A 15,987-nucleotide genomic window follows, 5' to 3' on the forward strand; every position below is an offset into this window, starting at 1 on the left:
TCCATTCCTGGGAATTCCATGATTTGGGCTCCATTGTTTTGAGATAACCCTTTCCTAGCTGGTGTTCCATGGATTTGGGTTCCATTCCTGGGAATTCTGGGATTTAGACTCCATTGCTTTGGGATAACATTTCCCAGCTGGAATTCCAGGATTTGGGTTCCATTCCTGGGAATTCTGGGATTTGGACTCCATTGCTTTGGGATAACATTTCCCAGCTGGAATTCCGGGATTTTGGGCTCCATTATTTTGGGATATACAATTCACAGCTGGAATTCCAGGATTTGGGCTCCATTCCTGAGAATTCCAGGATTTTGGGCTCCATTCCTGGGAATTCCAGGATTTGGACTCCATTGCTTTGGGATAACATTTCCCAGCTGGAATTCCAGGATTTGGGCTGCGTTATTTTGGGATAACCCTATCTTGGCTGAATTCTGGGATTTGGGCTCCATTCCTGGGAATTCCAGGCTTTTGGCTCCGTTATTTTGGGATAACATTTCCCAGCTGGAATTTCAGGATTTACTGGCTGGAATTCCATGGATTTGGGTTCCATTCCTGGGAATTCCGGGATTTGGACTCCATTGCTTTGGGATAACATTTCCCAGCTGGAATTCCGGGATTTTGGGCTCCATTATTTTGGGATAACCCTTTCCTGGCTGGAATTCCATGGATTTGGGTTCCATTCCTGGGAATTCCGGGATTTGGGCTCCATTCCTTCCCTCCACCACCTGGAAACAGGAACGGATAAAAATTCCCTGAAAATTCCCCGGAGGAATTTGGAGCTTTCCCGTCCCGCGGCGGGAATCGGATCCTTCCCCCAGATTCCTCAGGAATCCCACACCAAACCCGCCCCCCCCCGGGCTGTTCCCGGCGGGAATTCCGTGGGAATTCCCGAGGTTCTCCCCCCGGCCAGGTCTCCGCGGGGATTGTCCCGCTCTCCGTGGGCCGTGAAGAAAATCAACTCCGGCTGCTCCCAGAGCCAGCGGAGCCTCTTCCAGCAGAGACTCCGGGAGGAGGCCGAGACCCTCCGGAATCTGCAGCACCCCAACATCGTGGGTGGGAATTTGCCGGGAACGGAGGGGTTGGATCCACGGGAACGGGCTTGGATCCATGGGAACAGGGTTGGATTTTTTGGGAATAGGGTTGGATCCACTGGGAATGGAGGGTTTGGATTTGTTTGGAATAGGGTTGGATCCATGGGAACGGGGCTGGATCCACTGGGAATGGGGTTGGATCCGTTGAGAATGGAGGGATTGGATCGTTGGGAATGGAGGGGGTGGATTTGTTGGGAATGGGGATGGATCCATTGGGAATGGGGTTCGATCCATGGGAATGGAGGGTTTGGATCCATGGGAATGGAGGGGCTGGATCCGTTGGGAATGGAGGTGTTGGATCCATGGGAATGGAGGGGCTGGATCCGTTGGGAATGGGGTTGGATCCATGGGAACGGAGGGGCTGGATCCGTTGGGAATGGAGGGGCTGGATCCTATCGGAATGGGGTTGGATCCATGGGAATGGAGGGGCTGGATCCGTTGGGAATGGAGGGGTTGGATCCAATCGGAATGGGGTTGGATTTGTTGGGAATGGGGTTGGATCCATGGGAATGGAGAAGTTGGATCCATGGGAACGGAGGGGCTGGATGTGTTGGGAATGGAGGGGTTGGATCCAATCGGAATGGGGTTGGATCCAATCGGAATGGGGTTGGATCCATGGGAATGGGGTTGGATTTGTTGGGAATGGAGGGGATGGAGTCAATTCCAGAGGGAGATGAGGGGGATTTGGGATCGGGGAATTCCAGACCTCCCAGTGCCTCTGGAATTCCCGGGGGAGCCAGGGCTGCCCACGGATCCCTGGGAGTGTCCAAGGATGGATCTGGAGCTCCCTGGGATCATGGGAGGGGTCAGGGTTGGATTGGGATGGGATTGAAATCCATGAATCCCATCCGGAGCGTGCAACGATCGCGGCTGCTCCTCCATTCCCACGGATCCCATCCCCATTCCCATGGATCCCATTCCCATGGATCCCATTCCCACAGATCCCATCCCCATTCCCACAGATCCCATGGATCCCTTCCCCATTCCCACGGATCCCATTCCCATGGATCCCAATCACAGTCCCATGGATCCCGTTCCCACAGCTCCCATCCCCATTCCCATGGATCCCATGGATCCCGTCCCCACAGATCCCACGGCTCCCATCCCCATTCCCTTGGATTCCATTCCCATGGATCCCATCCCTATGGATCTCATCCCCATTCCCATGGATCCCATCCCCATGGATCTCATCCCCATTCCCATGGACCCCTTCCCATGGATCCCATCCCCATGGATCTCATCCCCATTCCCATGGATCCCATCCCCATGGATCTCATCCCCATTCCCATGGATCCCATCCCATGGATCTCATTCCCATTCCCAAGGACCCCTTCCCATGGATCCCATGGCTCCCATTCCCACAGCTCCTGTCCCCATGTCCACGGACCCCATTCCCACGGATCCCGTCCCCATTCCCACGGATCCTGTCCCCATGGATCACGTCCCCATTCCCACGGACCCCATTCCCACGGATCCCGTCCCCATTCCCACGGATCCCATTCCCACGGATCCCATTCCCATGGATTCCATCCCCATTCCCATGGATCACGTCCCCATTCCCATGGATCCCAATCCCACGGATCCCATCCCCATTCCCACGGATCCCATCCCCATTCCCATGGATCCCATTCCCATGGATCCCATGGCTCCCATTCCCACAGCTCCTGTCCCCATTCCCATGGATCCTGTCCCCATGGATCACGTCCCAATTCCCACGGATCCCATTCCCACGGATTCCATTCCCACGGACCCCGTTCCCATGGATCCCGTTCCTGTTCCCAGGGTACCGGGCGCTGACGGAGGCTCCGGACGGGAGCCTCTGCCTGGCCATGGAATTCGCGGGGGAGAAATCCCTGAACGACCTCATCGAGGAGCGCCGGGAGCAGGGCCTGGGGATGTTCCCGGCGGACACCATCCTGCACGTGGCCCTGAGCATGGCCAGGGGCCTCCAGGTACCGGCAACGCCGGGAAAACGCCGGGACTCCGCGAAAAAAACGCCGGGATTCCGCGAAAAAAAACGCCGGGATTCCGCGAGAGTCTCGGGGATTCCGTGAAAATCACGGGATTCCGGGAAAAAGGGGAGCCAGGGCGGCTTCCCAGCTGCTTGGGGTTGGGGGGGGGGGTTGGGATGGGGATGGGGATGGGTGGGATCTTGGGAAGGAATTCCCGGCGGGGCCGGGATTCCCAGAGAATCCCGGGGAGTGTCCCAGGAAAGGTTGGAGCGCTCTGGGACTGGGGTTGGAACGGGATGGGACGGAAGGTCCATGGATCCCTTCCCAAACCTTTCCGGGATTCTTGGATCAAGGACGCTCAGGATCCATCCCGAGGGATTTGTTGTGGAATTTGGGAATGGAGAAGGGAAGGGAGACCCTTCCTGGAGTCCCGAATTCCCAGTGAAGCCCCTGGATCCTGAAAATTCCTTCTCCAGGAGGGGTCGGGATGGGGATGGATCCAATGCCAGGCTGGGGGAGCCGGGAATGGAGGGAATTCCCTGGAAAGGGGAGCCTGGGGTGGGATTTGGGACGGAATTCCCGTCTGGGCTGGAATTCCCAGGGAATCCCTGGGAACGCCCAAGGAAAGCTCGCAGGACTGGCCCGATCCGTGAGATCCCCCAGTCCACGGCTTCCAAGCCCCGCCCTGCCGGTTCCGAGGCTGGATCCGGGATTTCCCCTGCCCGGTGGCCCCGATCCGACCGGCGGCTCTCGTTCCCGGCGTTCCCGGGGCAGTACCTGCACACGGAGCAGCGCCTGCTCCACGGCGACATCAAATCCCCCAACGTCGTCGTCCGCGGCGCCTTCGAGGCCGTCAAGATCTGCGACGTCGGCGTCTCCCTGCCCCTGGATGAGAACCTGACCGGTGCGGCCCCCGGAATTCCCGGGAATGGGGGGGGGGGGGGGGGCCCTCTCCCATGGATCCCATTCCCAAGGATCCCATTCCCGACCCGATCACATTCCCAATCCGATCCCTTTCTGAATCCCGTGCCCAATCCAATGTCATTCCCAATCCAGTCCCATTCCCAATGTAATCCCAATCCCGATCCCGTTGCAGTGAGCAATCCCATTCCCAATCCCGATCCCGTTGCAGTGAGCAATCCCATTCCCAATCCCGATCCCGTTGCAGTGAGCAATCCCATTCCCAATCCCGATCCCGTTGCAGTGAGCAATCCCATTCCCAGTCCTGATCCCGTTACAGTGAGCGATCCCAATCCTATTCCTGATCCCATTCCCAATCTAATCCCATTCCCGTTGCAGTGAGCGATCCCAATCCCGATCCCGTTGCTGTGAGTGATCCCAATCCCACACTCCCATTCCCATTCCTGATCCCATTCCCACTCCTGATCGTGTTCCCATTGCAGTGAGCAATCCCATTCCCAATCCCGATCCCGTTGCAGTGAGCAATCCCATTCCCAATCCCGATCCCGTTGCAGTGAGCAATCCCATTCCCAATCCCGATCCCGTTGCAGTGAGCAATCCCATTCCCAATCCCATTCCCAGTCCCGATCCCGTTGCAGTGAGCGATCCCAATCCTGTTCCTGATCCCATTCGCGATCTAATCCCATTCCCGTTGCAGTGAGCGATCCCAATCCCACTCCCATTCCCATTCCTGATCCCATTCCCACTCCCGATCGTGTTCCCGTTGCAGTGAGCGATCCCATTCCCAATTCCATTCCTGATCTGATCCCAATCCCATTGTACTGAGCGATCCCATTCCCAAATCCCTGCCCGATCCGATCCCTTTCCCGATCCCATTGCAGTGGGCAATTCCATTCCCGTTCCCACTCCCGATCCCGTTCCCCTTCCCGATCCTGATCCCGATCCCATTGCAGTGAGCAATCCCATTCCCACTCTCGATCCCAATCCCGTTCCCAATCCCAATCCCATTGCAGTAAGCGACCCCATTCCCGATCCCATTCCCATTCTGGATCCCACTCCTGATCCCATTGCAGTGAGTTATCCCATTTGCGATCCCATTCCTGATCCCGATCCCATTCCCAATCCTGTTCCTGGTCCCGCTGCAGTGAGCGACACCGCTCCCGTTCCCGATCCCAATCCTATTCCTGTTCCCACTCCCGTTTCCATTCCCATTTCCATTCCCGTTCCTATTCCCATTCCCATTCCTGACCCCACTCCTGTTCCCATTCCCATCCCCGTTCCCAATCCCCACTCCAGTTCCCATTCCCAATCCCATTCCCATTCCTGACCCCACTCCTGTTTCCGTTCCCATCCCCGTTCGCAATTCCCACTCCTGATTCCCGTCCCCATTCCTGATTCCCATCCCCGTCCCTGTTCTCCATCCCCATCCCCATTCTCCATTACTGTTCCCATCCCCATTCCCGTTCCCATCCCCATCCCCGTTCTCCATTCCCGTTCCCATTCCCATCCCCACTCCAGTTCCCATTCCCATTCCCGTCCCCATTCCTGATTCCCATCCCCATCCCCGTTTTCCATTCCTGTTCCCATTCCCATCCCCATCCCACTCCAGTTCCCATTCCCGCTCCCATTCCCAATCCCATTCCCATTCCTGACCCCACTCCTGTTTCCATTCCCATCCCCGTTCCTGATTCCCACTCCTGATTCCCGTCCCAATTCCCATTCCCGTCCCCGTTCTCCATTCCTGTTCCCATCCCCATTCCCGTTCTCATCCCCATCCCCATTCTCCACTCCCGTTCCCATTCCCATCCCCACTCCAGTTCCCATTCCCATTCCCGTCCCCATTCCTGATTCCCATCCCCATCCCCGTTCTCCATCCCCATCCCCATTCTCCATTCCTGTTCCCACTCCTGTCCCCATTCCCGATTCCCATTCCCGTTCCCATTCCCATCCTCACTCCCGACCCCATCCCCACTCCCGTTCCCATTCCCACTCCTGTCCCCATTCCCGATTCCCGTCCCCATCCCTGTCCCCGTTCTCCATTCCCGTTCCCGTTCCCATCCCCACTCCCAACCCCATCCCCACTCCCGTTCTCCATCCCCATTCCCGTTCCCATTCCCATTCCCATTCCCGTCCCCATTCCTGATTCCCATCCCCATCCCCGTTCTCCATTCCCGTTCCCGTTCCCATCCCCACTCCTGACCCCATTCCCACTCCCGTTCCCATTCCCACTCCCATCCCCGTTCCCGTTCCCATCCCCGTCCCTGTTGTCCATCCCCGTTCCCATCCCCGTTCCCGTTCCCGTCCCCGTTCCCATTCCCGTTCCCGTCCCCGTTCCCATTCCCACTTTCCCGTTCTCTTCCCGGCGCAGTCAGCGACCCGTCCCTGTGCTACGTGGGCACGGAGCCGTGGCTGCCTCCGGAGGCGCTGGCTCCGGGCGCGGCCATCTCCGACCGCGCCGACGTCTTCGCCTTCGGCCTCACGCTCTGGGAGATGCTGGCCCTGAGCGTGCCCCACCTGCCCCCGGCCCCCGGCGGCGCCCCAGGTCCGGAATCCCGGGAATGCCGGGAACGGCCGGGAGGGATCCGGGGGGGGATGCTTCCCGTGGGGAAAGGGGCGCCGGGGTTTGGGAGGCGGGGTGGAGCCAGGGAATGGGATTCCCGCTGGGAATGGGGGACGGGGGTCGTGGGGAGGCATTCCCGGCTGGGCTGGGATTCCCAGAGAATCCCAGGAAAGGATGGATCACACCCCGGGGTCGTGGAGAATGGGATGGGATGGAAGGTCCGTGGATCCCATCCCAAACCATTGCGGGATTCGGGGATCGAGGACGCTCGGGATCCATCCCGAGGGATTTTTATGGAATTCGGGGATGGAAAAGGGAAGGGAGACGCTTCCTGGAATCCCGAATTCCCAGAGAAACCCCTGGGTCCTGAAATTCCTTTCCGGAGAGGAATCGGGATGGGGATGGATCCAATCCGGGAGAGCTGGACAGGGATTTGGGAAAAGGGCCTGGAATGCCAGGACAGGGAACGGCTCCCACTGCCAGAGGGTCGGGATTCTGGGATCTTGGGATTTTGGGATCTTGGGAAGGAATTCCTGGCTGGGAGGCAGGGGAGGGGCTGGGCTGGAATCCCCAGGAACGTTTTGAAGCGCCGGGCAGGGATCGGGGCCGGCATTCCCGGGATTCGCTCCCTATGGCCGCGCCCTCCCACCGCCATTCCAGAGGGTTGGGTTCTCGGGATTTTGGGATTTCGGGATCTTGGGAAGGAAATCCTGGCTGGGAGAGAGGGAAGGGGCTGGGCTGGAATCCCCAGAGGATTCCCAGGAACATCGGGAAGCACTGGGCTGGGATCGGGGCCGGCATTCCCAGGATCCGCTCCCAACGGCTGTGCCTTGCTGCCACTTCCAGAGGGTGGGCATCCTGGGATCTTGGAATCTTGGGGTTTTGGGATCCTGGGATTTTGGGATCTTGGAATCCTGGGGTTTTGGGATTTAGGGATCTTGGGATCCTACGATTTTGAGATCCTGGGATCCTGAAGTCTTGGATTTTGGGATCTTGGAATCGTAGGATTTTGGGATCTTGGGGTTTTGAGATCTTGGAATCCTGGGGTTATGGAATCTTGGGGTTGTGGGATCTTGGGATTCTTGGATCCTAGCATTTCAGGATCCCGGGATTTCTGGATCTTGGGATTTTGGGATCCTGCGAAGGAACTCCCAGCCGGGAGGGCGGGGAGGGGCTGGGCCGCAATTCCCCGAGCATCCCCGCCGGCGCCCTGGGAGCACGGGGACGCGCCGGGCGGGGACCGGGGCCGGCACTGCCGGGATCCTCTCCCGACATCCGCTCTCGCTCCCGCCGCCATTCCAGACGACGACGACGTCGAGGACGAGGACTCGGAGGAGGACTCGGAGGACTCCTGGGACGAGGCGGCGTTCCGGGCGGCGCTGGGCTCGCGCCCGGCGCTGCCGGCGGCGGCGGCGCGGGAGCCGGCGCAGGCCCCGGTGCGGGAGCTGTTCTGCGCCTGCACCGCGGCCGAGCCCCGGCGGCGCCCGCCGGCCGCACGCGTCGCCCGCGCCCTGGAGAGCCGGCAGCGGAACTGAGCCGGAGCGCGCCGGAGCTGGAATCACCGGGATCCCCGAGAGGGAAACCCCAGGGACTGCAGAGCTCGGGATTCCCGGCGTTCCAGAGCCCAGGATTCACGGGATTCTGGAGCTGGAATCACCGGGATCCACGAGAGGGAAACCCCAGGGACTGCAGAGCTCGGGATTCCCGGGATTCCAGAGCCCGGAATTCACGGGATTCTGGAGCTGGAATCACCGGGATCCCCGAGAGGGAAACCCCAGGGACTGCAGAGCTTGGCGTTCCCGGCGTTCCAGAGCCCGGGATTCCGGAGATGGAATTCCCATGGTCACGGAGCTGGAATACCTGGAATTCTGGAGATGGAATCCCAGGCATTTCAGAGCTTGGCATTCCCGGCGTTCCAGAGCCCGGGACCCCGGAGATGGAATTCCCGGGATTCCGGAGCTGGAATTCCTGGAATTCTGGAGATGGAATCCCAGGGATTGCAGAGTTTGGGATTCCTGGGATTCCAGAGCCCAGAATTCACGGGATTCTGGAGCTGGAATTCCCGGGATCCCAGAGATGGAACTCCCAGGGACTGCAGAGCTTGGCGTTCCCGGCGTTCCAGAGCCCGGGATTCCGGAGCTGGAATTCCCATGGTCACAGAGCTGGAATTCCTGGAATTCTGGAGATGGAAATCCCAGGGACTGCAGAGTTTGGCATTCCTGGGATTCCAGAGCCCAGAATTCACGGGATCCTGAAGCTGGAATTCCTAGGATTCCGGAGATGGAATCCCAGGCATTTCAGAGTTTGGGATTCCTGGGATTCCAGAGCCCGGGATTGACGAGATTCTGGAGATGGAATTCCTGGGATTCCGGAGCTGGAATTCCCATGGTCACGGAGCTGGAATTCCCAGGATTCCAGACCTGGAATTCCTGGAATTCTGGAGATGGAATCCCAGGGACTGCAGAGTTTGGGATTCCTGGGATTCCAGAGCCCAGAATTCACGGGATTCTGGAGCTGGAATTCCCGGGATTCCAGAGCTGGAATTCCCATGGTCACGGAGCTGGAATACCTGGAATTCTGGAGATGGAATCCCAGGCATTTCAGAGTTTGGCATTCCCGGCGTTCCAGAGCCCGGGATCCCGGAGCTGGAATTCCCAGAATTCTGGAGATGGAATCCCAGGGACTGCAGAGTTTGGGATTCCAGAGCCCGGACTTAATGAGATTCTGGAGTTGGAATTCCCAGGATTGCAGAGATGGAATTTCCATGATCACAGAGCTGGAATTCCCGGGATTCTAGAGATGGAATCCCAGGGCTTCTGGAGCTGGAATTCCTGGAATTCTGGAGATGGAATCCCAGGAATTTCAGAGTTTGGCATTCCTGGCATGCCACAGCCCGGGATCCCCGGGATTCTGGAGCTGGAATTCCTATGATTCTGGAGATGGAATCCCAGGGACTGCAGAGTTTGGCATTCCCGGCTTTCCAGAGCCCGGGATTCCGGAGCTGGAATTCCCATGGTCACGGAGCTGGAATTCCCAGGATTCTGGAGATGGAATTCCTGGAATTCTGGACATGCAATCCCAGGGATTGCAGAGTTTGGGATTCCCGGGATTCCAGAGCCTGGAATTCATGGGATCCCGGAGCTGGAATTCCCGGGATTCCGGAGATGGAACTCCCAGGGACTGCAGAGTTTAGCATTCCCAGCATTCCAGAGCCCGGGATTCCAGAGCTGGAATTCCCGGGATTCCGGAGCTGGAATTCCCATGGTCACGGAGCTGGAATTCTGGAGATGGAATCCCAGGAATTTCAGAGTTTGGGATTCCTGGGATTCCGGATCCCGGAATTCACGGGATTCGGGAGCTGGAATTCCTAGGATTCCGGAGATGGAATCCCAGGGACTGCAGAGTTTGGGATTCCTGGGATTCCAGAGCCCAGAATTCACGGGATTCCAGAGCCCGGAATTCACAGGATTCAGGAGCTGGAATACCTGGGATTCCGGAGCTGGAATTCCCATGATCACAGAGCTGGAATTCCCAGGATTCTGGACCTGGGATTCCGGAGATGGAACTCCCAGGGACTGCAGAGTTTGGCATTCCCGGCATTCCAGAGCCTGGGATTCCGGAGCTGGAATTCACGGGATTCGGGAGCTGGAATTCCTAGGATTCTGGAGATGGAAATCCCAGGGACTGCAGAGTTTGGCATTCCTGGCATTCCAGAGCCCGGAATTCACAGGATTCCGGAGCTGGGATTCCCGGGATTCTAGAGCTGGGATTCCCAGGATTCCGGACGTGGAATTCCCAGGATTCCGGAAATGGAACTCCCAGGATTCCGGACCTGGTATTCCCGGGATTCCGGAGCTGGAACTCCCAGGATTCCAGAGCTGGCATTCCCGGGATTCCAGAGCCTGGCACGAAGGAATTCCAGTTCTTGGGATTCGATTTTCTCTCTGGAGTTTGGATTTTCCCAAGTTTTTTTTCCTGGATTTTCCCAAGTTTTTAGGGTTGGATTTCTCAAATTTGGGCTTGGATTTTTCCAAGTTTTTTCCCTGGATTTTCCCTCTTTTTTGGGCTGGATTTTCCCTCTTTCAGGTCAGATTTTCCTACTTTTTTCCATTGCATTTTCCATTTTTTGGGACAGAATTTCCCGAGTTTTCCCATTGGATTTTCCCTGTTTTTGGCTTCAATCTTCCCTCATTTTTAATTGGATTTTCCCTCTTTTTTTGGGTTGGATTTCCCTCATTTTCCCTCTTTTTGGGCTGGAATTTCCTTCCTTTTGGGACGGATTTTCCCTCTGGAGTTTGGGTTTTCCCAATTTTTTTCCTGGATTTTCCCAAGTTTTTAGGGTTGGATTTCTCAAATTTGGGGTTTGGATTTTCCAGGTTTTTTTTCCTGGATTTTCCCTTTTTTGGGCTGGATTTTCCCTCCTTCAGGTCAGATTTTCCCACTCTTTTCCGCTGGATTTTCCCTTTTATTTGGGCTGGAATTTCCCGCGTTTTCCCGTTGGATTTTCCCGCGTTTTCCGCCAGGAATGTTCCCAATAAACGGATTTGTTCCTCTCTCTGGCCTCGGTGGATTTTTCCCTGGGATTTGGCTTTTCCAGAGGGGCGGGAGCTGGGATGGGATTTGGGTGCCCTGAGGGGGGAAAATCCCAAAAAAAACCCCCGGAATATCCCAAAAAACCCCAGAATATTCCCATAAAACCCGAAACTTTTCCTTAAACCCCTGGAATATCATGGGAAATTTATGGGATTTCCCCAAAAAACCTCGGAATATCCTCGCAAAATCATGGAATGCCGTAAAAACCTGGAATATTTCCATAAAGTCTTGGAATATCTTCATAAAATTACAGAATATTTCCATAAAACCTCGGATTATCCCAGAAATCTTGGAATATTTCCATAAAACCCTGGAATATTTCCATAAAATCTCGGATTATCCCAGAAATCTTGGAATATTTCCATAAAACCCCGGAATATTTCCAAAAATCTTGGAATATTTCCATGAAACCCCGGAATATCCCAAAAAATCTTGTAATATTTCCAAAAATCTGGGAATATTTCCATAAAATCTTGGAATACTGCCAGGAATTTACGGAATATCCACAAAAAACCCTGAAATATTCCCATAAAACCTTGGAATATCCCCCAAAACCCCTGGAATATTTCCACAGACCCTTGGAATATGCGCAGAAATTCATGGAATTTCGTCATAAAACCTTGGAATATTGTGGCAAAATTTATGGAATATCCGCAAAAAACCTGGAATATCCTAAAAATCCCCCGGAATGTTCCCATAGAACTTTGGAGTATTCCCATAAAACCTTGAATTATCCTCAGAAAGCCTTGGAAAATCCCCAAAAAAACACGAATATTCCCATAAAACCTTGGAATATTCCAATAATATTTTGGAATACGCTCAAAAAACCTTGGAATATTCCCATAAAACCTTGGAATATCCCCAGAAAACCTGGAATATTCCCAAAAAACCTGGAATATTCCCAAAAAACCTTGGAATATTCCCATAAAACCTTGGATTATTCTCAGAAAACCCCAAAATATTCCCATAAACCCTTGGAATAAAAAAAACCTGGAATGTATCCACGAAACCCTGGAATGTCCGCAGAAAACCACGGAATGTTCCCAGAAAACCGCGAAAGAACAGAAAACCCTGGAATATTGACAGGAATTTATGGAATATCACAGGAAAAACTTGGAATATTCCCAAAAAACCTTGGGATATCGACAGGAATTTATGGAATAACATCAGAAAACCTTGGAATATTCCCAGAAAACCTTGGAATATCAACAGGAATTTATGGAACATCAACATAAAACCCTGGAATATTGACAGGAATTTATGGAATATCTTCAGAAAACCTTGGAATATCAACAGGAATTTATGGAATAACATCAGAAAACCTTGGAATGTTCCCACAAAGCCCTGGAATTCCCAGGGAACGCGAAAAGGGAATTTCCATGAACGAGGGCCTGACCCCAATTAACCTAAATCCCAAAAAACCGCCCGGGAAAAGCCGGGAATTGCGGGGGATCCTGGCGGAATTCCAGGATTCCCAGCGGAACGCAGCAACTGGGAAGGGGGGGAGGGGTTCCCAGGGATTCCCGAGGGAAGGAGAATTCCCAAAGAAAGGGGAATTCCCGAGGAAAGGAGAATTCCAGAGGGAAGGAGAATTCCCAAAAGGAGAATTCCCGAAGAAAGGGGAATTCCTGAGGAAAGAAGAATTCCAGAGGGAAGGAGAATTCCCAAGGGAATGGGAGATCCCGAGGGAATGAGGGATTCCAGAGGGAAGAATTCCCAAGGAAAGGAGAATTCCAGAGGGAAGGAGAATTCCCAAAGGAAGGAGAATTCCCAAGGGAATGGCAGAAACCAAGGGAATGAGGGATTCCAGAGGGATGAATTCCCATGGAAAGGAGAATTCCCAAAGGAAGGAGAATTCCCAAGGGAATGGGAGAAACCAAGGGAATGAGGGATTCCAGAGGGAAGAATTCCCACGGAAAGGAGAATTCCCAAAGGAGAATTCCCGAGGGAATGGGAAATCCCGAGGGAATGAGGGATCCCAAAGGAAAAGGAAGGGAGGGAAGGGGAAGATTCCCAAGGAAGGGAAGGGAATGAGGGATTCCAAAGGGAAGGGAAGGATTCCCAAGGAAGGGATTCCAGAGGGAAAGGAGAATTCCCAAAGAAAGGAGAATTCCCATGGGAATGAAGGATTCCAAAGGGAAGGAGAATTCCCAAGGGAAGGAGAATTCCCAAGGGAATGAAGGATTCCAAAGGGAAGGAGAATTCCCAAGAGAAAGGAGAATTCCCATGGAAATGAGGAATTCCCAAGGAAAGGAGAATTCCCAAGAGAATGAGGAATTCCCAAGGGAAAGATTCCGAAGGCAACGAGGGGCTGGGAAGGGATTCCCAAGGGAGGGAAGGATCCAGAGGGGAATGAGGGATTCGGGGAAGGGATTTGGGGAAGGATTCCCACGGGAAGAGAAGAGGAAGATTCCCAAAGAAAGGGAAGGGAATGAGGGATTCCCGAGGGATCTAGGGAAGGATTCCCAAGGGAATGAGGGATCCCAAAGGGAAGGAGAATTCCCAAGGAAAGGAGAATTCCCAAGGGAAGGAGAATTCCCAAGGGAAGGAGAATTCCCAAGGGAATGAGGGATCCCAAAGGAAAAGGAAGGGAGGGGAAGATTCCCAAAGAAGGGAAGGGAATGAGGGATTCCCGAGGGAAGGAGAATTCCCGAGGGATCTAGGGAAGGGATTTAGGGAAGGATTCCCGAGGGAATGAGGGATTCCCGAGGGATCTAGGGATGGGATTCAGGGAATCCCAAGGGAATGAGGGATTTGGAAAGGATTTTGGGAAGGATTCCCCAGGGATTCAGGGACAGGATTCAGGGAATGATTCCCAAGGGAATCAGGGAAGGATTCCCACAGGAGCCCCCAATTCCCTTGGGATCCCAGCGGGACGCCCTGGAGCAATCCCGGCTTTTCCGGCCCCTCGGGAACTCAGGCTGGGCCCAGGGACCCCGATCCTGATGATCCCGATCCCAAGGATCCCAGTGATCCCGAAGATCCCAGTGATCCCGATGATCCCAGTGATCCCGATGATCCCAAGGATCCCGATGATCCCAAGGATCCCGATGATCCCAATCCTGATTATGCGGCTTTCAGTCCTAATCCTGCTGATCCCGATCTCGATTTCAATTCCGATGATCCCAATCCCGCTGATCCCGCTGATCCCACCGATCCCGATCTCGATCCAGCTGATCCCGGTCCCGCTGCTCCCGCCAGTTCTGGTGCCGATCCTGCTGATCCCAATCCCGATCCCGCTGTCCCTGGTGATCCCGCTGATCCCAATCCCACTGCCCCTGGTGCTGATTCTGGTGGTGCCGATCCCGGTGATCCCGCCGATCCTGATCCCGGAGCAGATCCTGGGGATCCCAGGGCTGGTCCTGGTGATCCTGATCCCGGTGCTGATCCTGATCCCACTGATCCTGGAGATCCCGTGGCGGATCCCGCTGCAGCTCCCAGTGATGATCCCGGAGCGCATCCCGGTGACCCTGATCCCACTGGCCCCAGTGTGGATCCCGGAGCGGATCCCGCCGATCCCAGAGCAAATCCCGGAGCGGGTCCTGCCGATGATCCTGCTGCGCATCCCGGTGATCCCGGAGTGGATCCCGAGGCGGATCCCGGGGCGGATCCCGCTGCCAACCCCGTTGCGGATCCCGGCGACCCTGATCCCGGAGCAGTTCCCGTTGCAGATCCTGGAGCGGTTCCCGTTGCGGATCCCGGGGATCCCAGAGCGGTTCCCGTTGCGGATCCAGGGGCGGATCCCGGGGCGGATCCCGGGGATCCTGGCGCCGGGGCCAGGGGGCTGTAGACCAGGAAGTCGTGGCGGCCGCAGTAGCGCGCGGCGAAGCCCCGCCCGTCCGCCGTGGGGTCGGAGAAGGCCAAATCCCCGGAGCTCAGCACCGCCCCGAACACAAAGGTGCGCCTGGAAAACGGCGGGGAGAGAGGCGGGATGGGAAAAAACGGGAAAAACGGCGGGGAAAAACAGGGGGAAAACAATGGGGGAAACGGCGGGGAAACGGGAAAAACGGCGGGGGAAAAATGGGGAAAACGGCAGGGAAAAAATGGGGAAAAAATGGGGAAAAAATGGGAAAAACGGCGGGGAAAACAGAAGGAAAACAATGAGGAAAACGGGAAAAACGGTGGGGAAAAAATGGGGAAAAAATGGGGAAAACGGTGGGGAAAAAATGGGAAAAACGGTGGGAAAAAATTGGAGAAACGGTGGGGAAAAAATGGGGAAAAATGGGAAAAAATGGGAAAAACGGCATGGAAAATGGAGGGAAAACAATGGGGGAAACGGTGAGGAAATGGGAAAACCGGTGGGGAAAAAATGGGGAAAACGGTGGAGAAAAAATTGAGAAAAAATGGAAAAACGGCGGGGAAAACGGAGGGAAAACAATGGGGAAAACGGGAAAAACGGTGGGGAAAAAATGGGGAAAACGGCAGGGAAACAGCAAGAAAAAAATGGGATAAACGACAGGGAAAATGGAGGGAAAAAAAGGGGAAAACCAGCGGGAAAAAAAATGGGGAAAAATTGGGAAAATGGTGGGGAAAATGGAGGGAAAACAATGGGGAAAACGGGAAAAACGGTGGGGAAAAAAATGGGAAAAAATGGGAAAAACGGTGGGGAAAAAATGGAGAAACGGTGGGGAAAAAATGGGGAAAAATGGGAAAAAATGGGAAAAATGGCATGGAAAACGGAGGGAAAACAATGGGGGAAACGGTGGGGAAATGGGAAAACCGGTGGGGAAAAAATGGGAAAAACGGTGGAGAAAAAATGGGAGAAAAAATGGGAAAAACAGTGGGGAAAAAATGGGAAAAACGGCGGGGAAAAAATGGTGGGGAAAAAATGTGAAAAAATGGCGGGGAAATGGGAAAAATGGTGGGGAAA

The 15,987-nt window shown here is 54.9% G+C and overlaps 1 protein-coding gene across 1 annotated transcript in view; it reads left to right on the forward strand.

The window, feature by feature from the left end:
• Nucleotides 1-8,059, forward strand: part of LOC137471952 (lymphokine-activated killer T-cell-originated protein kinase-like) — a 9,590-nt gene extending 1,531 nt beyond the window's left edge. The window contains exons 2-6 of the mRNA XM_068186659.1: nt 819-1,053; nt 2,874-3,043; nt 3,818-3,947; nt 6,333-6,506; nt 7,827-8,059. Coding sequence (XP_068042760.1) covers nt 819-1,053; nt 2,874-3,043; nt 3,818-3,947; nt 6,333-6,506; nt 7,827-8,059 — 942 coding nt within the window. The remainder of the gene's footprint in view (nt 1-818; nt 1,054-2,873; nt 3,044-3,817; nt 3,948-6,332; nt 6,507-7,826) is intronic.
• Nucleotides 8,060-15,987: the final 7,928 nt, after the last annotated feature.

Source organism: Anomalospiza imberbis, chromosome 3 (assembly GCF_031753505.1).
Source record: "Anomalospiza imberbis isolate Cuckoo-Finch-1a 21T00152 chromosome 3, ASM3175350v1, whole genome shotgun sequence".
NCBI lineage: Eukaryota > Metazoa > Chordata > Aves > Passeriformes > Viduidae > Anomalospiza > Anomalospiza imberbis.